At 37.8% G+C, this 10804-nt stretch overlaps 1 protein-coding gene across 1 annotated transcript; it reads right to left on the bottom strand.

Moving 5' to 3' along the window:
• Positions 1–841: 841 nt before the first annotated feature.
• Positions 842–7703, bottom strand: LOC142855749 (taste receptor type 2 member 140-like). Its single transcript, XM_075982161.1, is given in 4 exon segments — positions 842–1230; positions 3592–3671; positions 6803–7433; positions 7436–7703. Coding segments are annotated over 4 exon segments (1368 nt in total).
• Positions 7704–10804: the final 3101 nt, after the last annotated feature.

Below are 10804 nucleotides of genomic sequence, written 5' to 3'. Positions count from 1 at the left end.
GGCTATTACAAATAATGCTGCTATGAACATAGTTGAGCAAATGGTTTTGTACTATGATTGGGCATCTTTTGGGTATATTTCCAAAAGTGGTATTGCCGGATCTTGAGGTAGGTGACTCCCAATTTCCTGAGAAACCGCCACACTGATTTCCAAAGTAGTTACACAAGTTTGCATTCCCACCAGCAATGGATGAGTGTTCCCCTTACTCCACATCCTCTCCAGCATAGGTTATCATTGGTGTTTTTTAGCCATTCTGACAGGTGTAAGATGGTATCTCAAAGTTGTCTTTATTTGCATTTCGCTGATCACTAAGGAGGTTAAGCATGACCTTACGTGTCTTTTGGCCATTTGAACTTCTGTTGAGAATTCTCTGTTCAGTTTAGTGTCCCATTTTTAATTGGGTTAATTAGCATTTTAAAGTCTAGTTTCTTGATTTGTTTATATATTTTGGAGATCAGACCTTTGTCTGTTGCGGGGTTGGTGAAAGTTTTAGGGGAAGTTGCTAAGAATAGAAGAATAAGCAAACCATCATTGCAGACACAAAAATGTCCTCCTGACATGGCTCCTTCTATAAAACAAAAAATAGAAGAGAGACAAAGAGAAATGCAATACCCTCCAGGGACCAGGGGTGGGGCAGTGTGGAGAGGATGCTACTGCTAGAAAAGCAAGGTTTTTAAAACTATCAGAACTTGTTTCCACCAGGAAAGATCAAAATATAATACATAATGGGCACCCCTGAGCCCCTGCTCTGCATCTTCTGTCCTGCACAAGAAACACTTGAGGTTGCACCTGAAGGGCAAGCAGTTCCCAGGATGGCCAGACTTGCCCACTCAAGATGACATTAGCACCAGGAATAGTTCCCACATATTTCATCTTTAAAGCAACACTCTGAGTGGGTTTTAAGTGCAGTGCTTGGGCAGCGCAACTCAGAGAGCAAGCCGTTGTCACATCCGGCAGAAGTGCTATTTGAAATACCTGCCACAGCATTTGCATTTGCACTGTGACCTTTGTCCCAGTGGAACAGGATAGGGATGCTGGGCAGGCAGTCAACTGTTCTCACATCGGCTATGTCACGACCCCCTGTATCAGGTGGGAGCAGGGCAGGCGCCCCAGTTGAGCTGTACTGTTTATCAGCTGCTGGATTTTTAGTACATCTAACTTCTTGAGTACCACAGGATCTATCCTGACACAGTTCCATTGATTCTGGTCGCAACTCGGAAACAGTGCCATCTGCTGGTTAACAGGTAAAGTGGTATGCTTGATTTTTAATGCGACTCTAGCCACGGCTTTTGCTATCACTTTGGAAGAAATCACAAAATATGCATATGGAGGACCTCAATTTACTGGTTATTAGGTTTCAGTTTCCTTCTTCATATTATATCATTATTGATAGGATTAATACCATGATAGGCAAAATTGACTCCTTATCTAAGGGTACTAGGAACTTACCTGAAAGGGTCCAGGCTGTTGAATTTGACTTTCAGAAGTTATCACAGAGTTTTGATAAGGTAACAGACAGAATATACCTCCAGGATGGCAACTTACATGATATCAGGGGGCAGTTCAAGGAAAAGATGTTTTCTTTGAAAGGAAACATTATGACCTTGGAATCACAGGTGTGGAAGAGGGACAAGAAAAATTAATACCATAAGGGAAATCACTAGAAACCTTGGCAGGAGAAGATCTTCTCCCAGTCAGTGGGTTGCCTTTTTGTCTTGGTGACAGTGTCCTTTGCTTTACAGAAGCTTCATCTGGCGATGGATCGAGATAGAGACAGAGACCGAAATTGGAGCACCGGACTGAGCTCTAAAGATCTAAATGAGGAGCAGAAGGAGGGAGAACATGAGCAAGGAAGTCAGGTCCACGAGGGGTCCACCCACCACTGTGACAGTGGAACTGATCTATTGGGAGCTCACCAAGGCCAGCGGGACTGGGACTGAATAAGCATGGGATGAAACCGGACTTTCTGAACGTGGCAGACAATGAAGGCTGATGAGAAGCCAAGGTCAATGGCACAAGGTCTCGATCCTAATACATGAATGGCTTTGTGGGAGCCTAGCCTGTTTGGATGCTCACCTTCCTAGTCCTGGATAGAAGTGGGAGGACCTTGGACTTCCTGCAGGGCAGGGAATCTAGACTGCTCTTCATTCTCGAGAGGGAGGGGGAATGAGTGGGGGGAGGGGGCAATGTGTGCGAGGAGGGGGAGGGAAATGGGAAATTTTTTTGCAACAACTAAAAATAAAATAAAATAAACAAAACAAAAAAATAAAAATAAAAGGAACATGTATGTGATTGTCTTAAAAAAAGAAAGAAAGAAAGAAAGAAAGAAAGAAAGAAAGAAAGAAAGAAAGAAAGAAACCTTTGCAGGTCAAAAGATTCAGGCCTTACGTGAGAAATGATTTGATTAAGAGATTTGAAATGATTGAAGAAATTATTGGAGCTGACAAAGTGGGTGAGGATACAATGCCACCACTAGCTGACAGAACTGGTTTACCCAGGGTTTTAGCAACATACCCTGTAATTTATTCTGCCAAGGTGTCAACTTCTAAAGGCTCAAAGGGAGCCAAAGAAGTTAGATGGATGCCAGTAAGAAAGAATGACCTAAAGGAAATTAAGCAAGCCATCGTTAATTATGGCTTGCACTCTACATTTGTTAAGTAAATGATAAGAACTTGGGCTTCTATTGTCAGGGCTATCATCTATGATTTCTCCCAGTTAGCATCAGCGTTGTTAGAAGATGGACCTTCCTTGATGTTTGGAGTTTATTTCAGGGAAGAATCCAAACATATGGAAGAGCAAGAAAGAGAAAAATGTGTGGAGGTTTCTTAGGATCAAAGAGCATATGGCATAGGAGCATACACTGATCCACGGGTCCAAGCTCTTTATGATGAAGAAGTATTGTCTCTATGCCACAAAGCAGCTTTGAATGCCTGGGATAGGATACAAGAACTAAGGAGAAAGATAGAGTAATATACAAGGATTATGCAGGGACAGGGAGAACCCTAGACTGATTTTCCAAATATTAATCAAGGCTCTAAACACAGGAGTACCAGACCCAGAAGCTAGATGACTAATTCTTTGAATCACTGACTTTTGAAAATGCAAACTTAGACTGCAAAAAGATAATTGGGCCTTTAAAGTCTAGATCAGCATGTAGTAATTGGAGCGGTGGAGCTGCGTCCCAAGCACCCCGGCCACCTGGCTTGCTTATGCCCTGAAATAACAACACACAAACTGTATTCTTTTAAACACTGCTTGGCCCATTATATCTAGCCTCTTCTCAGCTAACTCTCGCACCTGAACTAGCCCATTTCTAATAATCTGTGTATCATCAGTCTTACGGGGAAAGATTCTAGCCTATGTCCATCCTGGGTCTGAGCTTCATGTGTCTGCCTCAGAGAGCAGAGCTATTGCGTTTGCCCAGGAGAGGGGAGCATGGTGTCTCTGAGCTCACTTCCTCCAAGCATTATGTTCTGTTTACTCCTCCCACCTATGTTTTAACCTATGAGGGTCAGCCAAGCAGTTTCTTTATTTTTTAACCAATGACCTTCCTCCATCACCAGCACCTATGGATGAATGGATCCAGCATACCATGAATTTTCAGACCTTTAATTACAATGCTGAATCTTGGGTAGGAGAAGTGATTTCCAAAGCGATGAGGGGACATCAACCTGCCAAATGTTTTAATTGTGGTAAATTAGGACACCTAAAAAGGGAATGTAGGCAAGGAATTTTTAGGAATAACACTTCATCTGGGAATGGCAGGAATAGGAAACCTTGGCCGTCAGGTGTATGTGGTAAAGGACAACATTGGACCAATGAATGCAGATCAACAACAGACAGACAAGGCAACCTGATACCACCGGGAAACTCCCTGAGGGGCCTCTTGGAGCCCCCAAGCCACAAGAGGGCCAGTCATTCCCAGAAACCGTGGAAGACATGTCACACCAGAAAAATTAAAAACTCTAGAAACTTCTGTACAAGATCACAAGGTTCTAAATGATGGCTCAAATATAGAGGATAAGTCAGAAATTCAAATAAAAAATAAGAAGCTTATATTTTGGCAAACCTCTATAAATAATTGGAGACCAAGGCTGAGAGTACATATAAATGGAATTGTGATTCTTGGCTTGATAGACACAGAAGCAATGTATCATTACTACAGAATCTTGGCATCTAAATTGAGCTCTTCAAGAGGCAGGTGTTCAATTACTAGGAATTGGAACCATATCTCGAGTTAAACAAAGCACGAGATGAGTTGACTGTATTGGGTCAGAAGGTCAAAGAGAAAATTTAATGCCATATGTTGTCAATGTCTAGTGTGTTGGGGTCTCTGCGTAAGGGCCTCATGCAAATCAGGAGACAGGGGATGCGGAGAGTGAACAACTGCATAACAAGCTTTATTTTGTATGGCCTTTTATACAGACTAAAAAGCATTATCTCAACTATGAAACCCGCATTTACTCATGTACATGGTCATAAGAAACCCTTGCTTCTCCTTGAAAGAAACAATAAATTAATAACAGTAATAAAAATGAAAAGAAGTACATAGAAACAAGGCAACATGTATACAGAAGCAAAGCACTCCTTTGTAACTGGTAGAGCATAAAGAACTGAGCTCAAAGGCTACTTCCTTATCCAGGGTACAGATTCTGACAGAATGTTTGAGAAATGGGTAGAGAAAGTTTGCTTTCATCTATGCTTGGTTTGCCAAGTAACCGTTTCCCAACTTGGTCTCATCTGTTCCAGGAGGAGCCTGCACACTAAGCCAGTTCTGTGTCTCCACAATATGTAGCTGATATTGTGATATATTTATGGGGCTGTGACCAGCTACAGAAATGGAAAACCCAGATGAACATTCCTGCAGTCCAAGGAGCTCATAATACTGGGAAGGTTGTAATAAAGTACTATGCATGAAGGTCACCAGTCATTCAGGCTGTAAAAGGAATGCAACATTAAGTAAGACAATCCCTTAGCTCAATGCTAGCTTCATAGAAAAAAACTACTAGCCAACAACAACTTGAACCATGCATTGTATGTATTCACCACCAGCCCCAGACTTCAACTGCTGGTCCTGAATGTAAAGCTGAATTCTCATTTACTAGCATGCAAATGGAGGCATACTCTCTTTCGCTGTTTTGCAAGCATTTTCCTTTGTCTAGCATCTTTGAAATTTGAGCTCATGAAGTATGAATGTCATTAAGCAAAGTTTTATAAGTTTTAGCATTACAAATTTTTGCCTTGTTTTTTAAAAAAAAGAATAAGTGATGAATAGAGGGATGGTGAGGTTTAGTCCTCAGGTAATATCGTGAATGATCCTTCAACATCAGGATTTGGTTTCAGTACATAAATTGCATTCATGAACAAGAGGTTTTTTTCTTTCTAAGCTGTCTCATTGTATATAGGATCTCCGTGGGAAATTTCTCTTTCTACAATTATCTACTGGTAATTAATGTCTTGTAGCTTCATTATATTCAGTCAAAAAGTGCACACACAAACACACAGTGAACACAGACACACACACACACATACACCAATCCAAGGCTGAGAGCAAGACACCATTCAAAAAATCACTGATTTAAACACTGAGCTATAATTCCACTGTCTAGATATGGCAGTAAATCTAATGTGCTGATGAAGCTAAAACTCTTAACACACAGGAATCTTGCTAGAAATGTTGTGTAAGTTTTTTGCAGTGGTGCTAAAAAAGCCTTCTAAGTGCTGGGTTCTGTGGTTTCCCAGTGCCATGGCAGCATAGTAGAAGGAAAGTGGACAGGCTACCATCTTCATACTGAAAATGTGAGATTTCTCTGAAATTTGTTTTTTAGTGAAAATTGTGCTGTGTACATCCATTTTAATCTCCCTATGAATTGTATTGTGTTTGAAATGTTACCATTATGCAATTTACATTTTATCTTTTATTGATATTTATGCTGTTTTTTATTTTACCAAGAAATGCATACTTTGACTCTTATCTTGTTTTTCTTTTATTGAGCTTCAACTTTGACTTTTAACATTTCATATTCATAGGTTCCATCTCTAAAATTCATTCAACTGCATATACTTTACAAAGCAGAGAATTTCTCTCTGCACTGAATATACATGTACTTTTATTTCTTATTGTTTCCTAAGCAACAGAATAACAAACAACTACAAACTGCACAATTTTCCTGTTTCCTAATTCAGTCCTTTAACCTCTTTTTAAAAATGAAATTTATTTATACATTATTCAAATATTTGGTTGAAATTTTCAAATGTCAATGAGCCATGTATAAGTCCTATAACTTCCTCCTCTGAGTAACTACCTATTACACATGTTAACATTTTAGAACATGTGCATCCCCAACAAATTGCCTCTAAAAGACATACAGAAAATAAACTAACATTTTTCCAATAAGGGTTCCTTCAAAAGCTTCACAGAAGTCTTACAAAAGATTTAACATCATTGGACACATGCCACATAAATATATACACACAAATATTTTAAATATTAACATAAATCACTTTAAAATGTCAAAGTGATTAATTACATATAGAAAAATTATATTTTGCTAGTTATGTGTTCATATATTTATTTAGTCCATATTTATTTTATATTTATCATATATATTTTTTTCTGCCAAGGCAGTAATAATTAAAGAAGTACCAAAACTATACAAAATTTTGCAAAATTCACAATGTTACAAGTGAAGTACAAAAGGTTGAAATATTTACAAAAAAATTAAGAACTAATGTTTCTCTCAAATACAAAAGATGATGTACATTTTAGGAAACTGAGGACACCACAGCACTGAGCCTGCACCTCAGCCACCACACCATGGAAATAAATGCCTGTCTAAGTTTAGTGTTTCCCAGAATCAAGACACAAGAGTGGCCAGAAGGGAAAGCAACTCCAATAGCCCAGAAAAAAAGAGAAACTGAAGTTTTCTGCTTATATTTAATATCACAAAACTGCAAAATAAGTGACAGAAAAAAAATGCTGTACAGTAACAGGAATGTGACCACCATATGCAGGGCCTTTATGTGGGCTGCCTTGCTGATGTCTCTAGAGCCTTTGGCATTGTACTGCATGTTCTTCAGATGTTGCCACAGGGAGAAGATGAGCAGGAGAAACACGGTCAGGGTCACGGTGAAGGGGATGAGTGTGAACATAGTGCTGGTGAGTAAAACGAGCCTAGCAACTTGAGAATAATTACTTGAGATAGCTCTGAAGAATATATTTGCTTCAATTCTGTAAATTAAGACATCAGTGTGTGTGTCTATGACTAAAACATTTAAAAACAGGAGGAGCAGAGATGCCAACAGTGTCCCTGAAACCATTTTTTTTACTCTCCACTTTAGATGAAGAAAAATAGAATTTGAAAAACTGGCTATCTTGAGAAAATAAAAGATGCTAAGACATGTAGCAAGCCAGACACTGAAATGATTGGTTATGTAAAGAAAATACAAGTTTGTCTCACAATTCTTCTAGTTATTATTGTGGCTGGATACCATTTATATACAAATAAATGTGCAGTTAGTGAAAAGAGAAAAGCAATTCTGGAAATTGCCAGAGTAGTCAAGATCTGGTCTATGAAAGATATCTTTCTCCTCTTTACCCCGTCCATAATGTTCACTAGCACTATGAATACATTGCCTAAATTTCCCATTAGAAATTCCACACTTAAAGTAGTTAATAATATGCAATATAGGACAACATTCATTGTTTCCAAGATGATGTTCCAAATTTTACTATAGTGATAAATATTTGTGAATACAGTCTTCTGATGTATGTCTAGCTGATCCTTGAGAAATCATAACAAATTCAATGAACTTGTATGTACAATGTCAAGTAAGCATCAAGATTTTCTAATGACGAGGTTTATAGTTTTCTTCACAAAAATCTTACACTTTGCAAGAAAACCCAGGTGAGCGTCATCCAGATGCTTCATACCTACACGCAATGTACCAGACGGAGTTCTCCATATTTGATGCTAAAGAAAGCAGAATTCTCATGCACTGTCATTAAAACAAATAAATTTATTTGCATTGTTATGACTGTTTGCCTATTAAATTGTAACCATTTAATTTCTGATAAGGAAAAAACCATAAAATTCTAACTCACATAAAAGGTAAAGTATTTTAACTTCTATGTAACATAAGCTTTCCATTAAGTATTTCAAAATGAAGCCAGGTAGGAACCTATATATATTTTCAAAAGATTTTTCTACAAGCAAACAGTTACCTAGTAATCTTACCTATTTAGTTACTCTTCAAATATCTGGGACTGAGATTAACAATTTTACTTTTGATAATGTTATATATACATGCGTACACATATATACTAATATATGCTAGTTTATAAATGTTTATTTTACATCCTAATCCCTTTCATTTCTGGTTGAAATAATTCAGGTTTATCATTTACTTAAATTTATTGTGCATTTGACTTATAATTAGTAATTTAATAGTTGTAGAAGATGGTATAAAATTGCTTTCATTTTTAATTCTGAAATAGTAATGTAAATATTCTAAAGACTTGTGACTACCTTCTTCAAACATGTAAAGAAATATGGAATAATTCCTATTCTGTTACAAAGCAGAAAATAAGTTTACATGAATTCACTTGCACAACAAGGATCTTTTTCATTTCCATGTCTCCTACCTTTGTTAATGCATCTGATTCCTTCACCAGTATAAACACTAGGCACTATTCTTGTCTCTCCAGTTTGCACTGACATTTGCTCCTGTAATGTCACTGTAGGCATCGAGGCATATAAAGGACAATATATAGCCCAGGAAAGAAAGGGAATGGAGCAATGGTTCATAACGTTCTTCAAGACCTAATCAATAGTCAAAGGAGCAATAACACAAAAGAGAAGTATTAAAATAAGAAAGCAGAAAAAAACATGTATCAAAAACTATAGTCAACTTGGCCTAGTGGTGCAAAGTTATACATGGCACAGCACTGAAGGAAACTGGGCTAACTGGTAAGACCCTGTATCAACATAACACTAATCAAAAAGCTGAGAGAGAAGTAAAGCTATAGATTATTGCATGTGAAAGATCGATTATAACTGGAAATTGGAGCAATAGGGAAAAAGAAAGTGACAAAATTTCTTTTTTATTACTTTCTCAAGTATTTGGACAATTTTCATGTGACAATAATACAACTTAGAAAAATACACTGAGTCTCAAGTCATTCATCCTTTATATCTAGAATGTAAAATATTTTTTATTTTATTTATTTTTTTATTGAAAAATATTTTAGCCTCCTCCCCGCCTCCCATTTCCCTACCCCTCCTCCCTTTCTTCTCCCCCTCCCCCCATTCCATTCTCCAAGTGACCAAATTTCTAGAACTGAAACATTAACGTACCTGAACACAGAAAGGTCCTCATGGGATGGCTATTTCCCATAACAAAAAAGGCCAGAAGAAGACAAAGAGTAATGCAAAACACATGGAGGGTGGGGCAGTGTGGAGAAAATGCTAGTACAATAGCTTCAAGGCCTTTAGGGAAAGTTACAAAGCTTGTATTCATGGGAGGCAGTAACACCAAGCCAGGAGCTTCCCTGAGCCCCTCTTCTCCACCTTCCACTCTGGACAGGAAACGTTTGAGGTTCTACTAGAATAGCTGTAGCTGCTGGACTCTGTAGGCCAAGTTGCTTTGTTCAGATTCAAAACTGCAACTGTATTAATAGCAGCAAGATTGCCGTGAAAATCTCTGACACAGTTGAAGGAAAAGAACCCAAACTCCTGCTGAATTGATGCAAGGCACTCCTTTGCAAAAGGAGTAACACATATTCAAGAGACAATGCAACAAAAACAGAGCTACAGAAAAAGCATAGGTTCCCATCCCCAGCGCAGGGCATTCAGCAAAGGTGTAATTCATGTGTTTATAAATTCAGTCACTCTTTGATTGGCACAGTTCCTGATTGTTTTAATTATAAATCTGTGTGAGATCTCAAATTTCTTATGTTTTGAAATTTTTCTGGTGAATATCTTATATCATCAATGATATTCCTCCATTTTCAACTATAACAGAACTTGTGAGCATTAGGACTAATTTTGTAAGTGATCATCCAGGGACTGCACAGTGGCAGGGCAGGGAATATATTCATTGTAGTCTAGTTTTTGTTGATTCACTTCTATGAGCATACAATATGCACACTTAAAAAGCTTTTAAATTAGATTCCATTGGTCAACGTCTCTGTTTTTATGCCAGTACCAAACTGTTTTCATTATTATAGCTCTGTAATAGAGTTTGAAGTCAGGTATGGCAATGCCTCTGAAAGGACTTTTATTGTATAGGATTGTTTGGCTATCCTGTGCTTATTGTTTTTCCATTTAAAATTTATTATTGTTCTCTCAAGGTCTGTGAGAATTTTGTTGGGGTTTTCATGGGGATTGCATTGAATCTATAGATTGCTTTTGATAGAAGTGTCACTTTTACTATGTTGATCCTCCCAATCAAAGAGCATGGGAGATCCTTCCATTTTCTGATATCCTCTTCAATTTCTTTCTTCAAAGACTTACAGTCCATGTCAAATAGATCTTTCACTTTCTTGGTTAGAATTACCCCAAGATGGTTTATGCTATTTGTGGTTATTGTAGAAGGTGATGTTTCTCTGATTTCCTTCTCTGCTTCTTTGTTCTTTCTGTATAAGAGGGCTACTGATTTTTTGGAGTTGATCTTGTATCTTACAAAGGACACTGAGAGTATTATTTGTGGTCCTACAGAAGCTAAATAATAAGGTGAACCCAAAGAAAAACATATATTTATCTTCCTGGATATTGGAAGTAGACAAGATCACTGGACAAAAGTT

This window comes from Microtus pennsylvanicus, chromosome 8 (assembly GCF_037038515.1).
Source record: "Microtus pennsylvanicus isolate mMicPen1 chromosome 8, mMicPen1.hap1, whole genome shotgun sequence".
In the NCBI taxonomy this organism is placed as follows: Eukaryota; Metazoa; Chordata; class Mammalia; order Rodentia; family Cricetidae; genus Microtus; species Microtus pennsylvanicus.
This window is presented reverse-complemented; position numbering and strand designations above follow the sequence as displayed.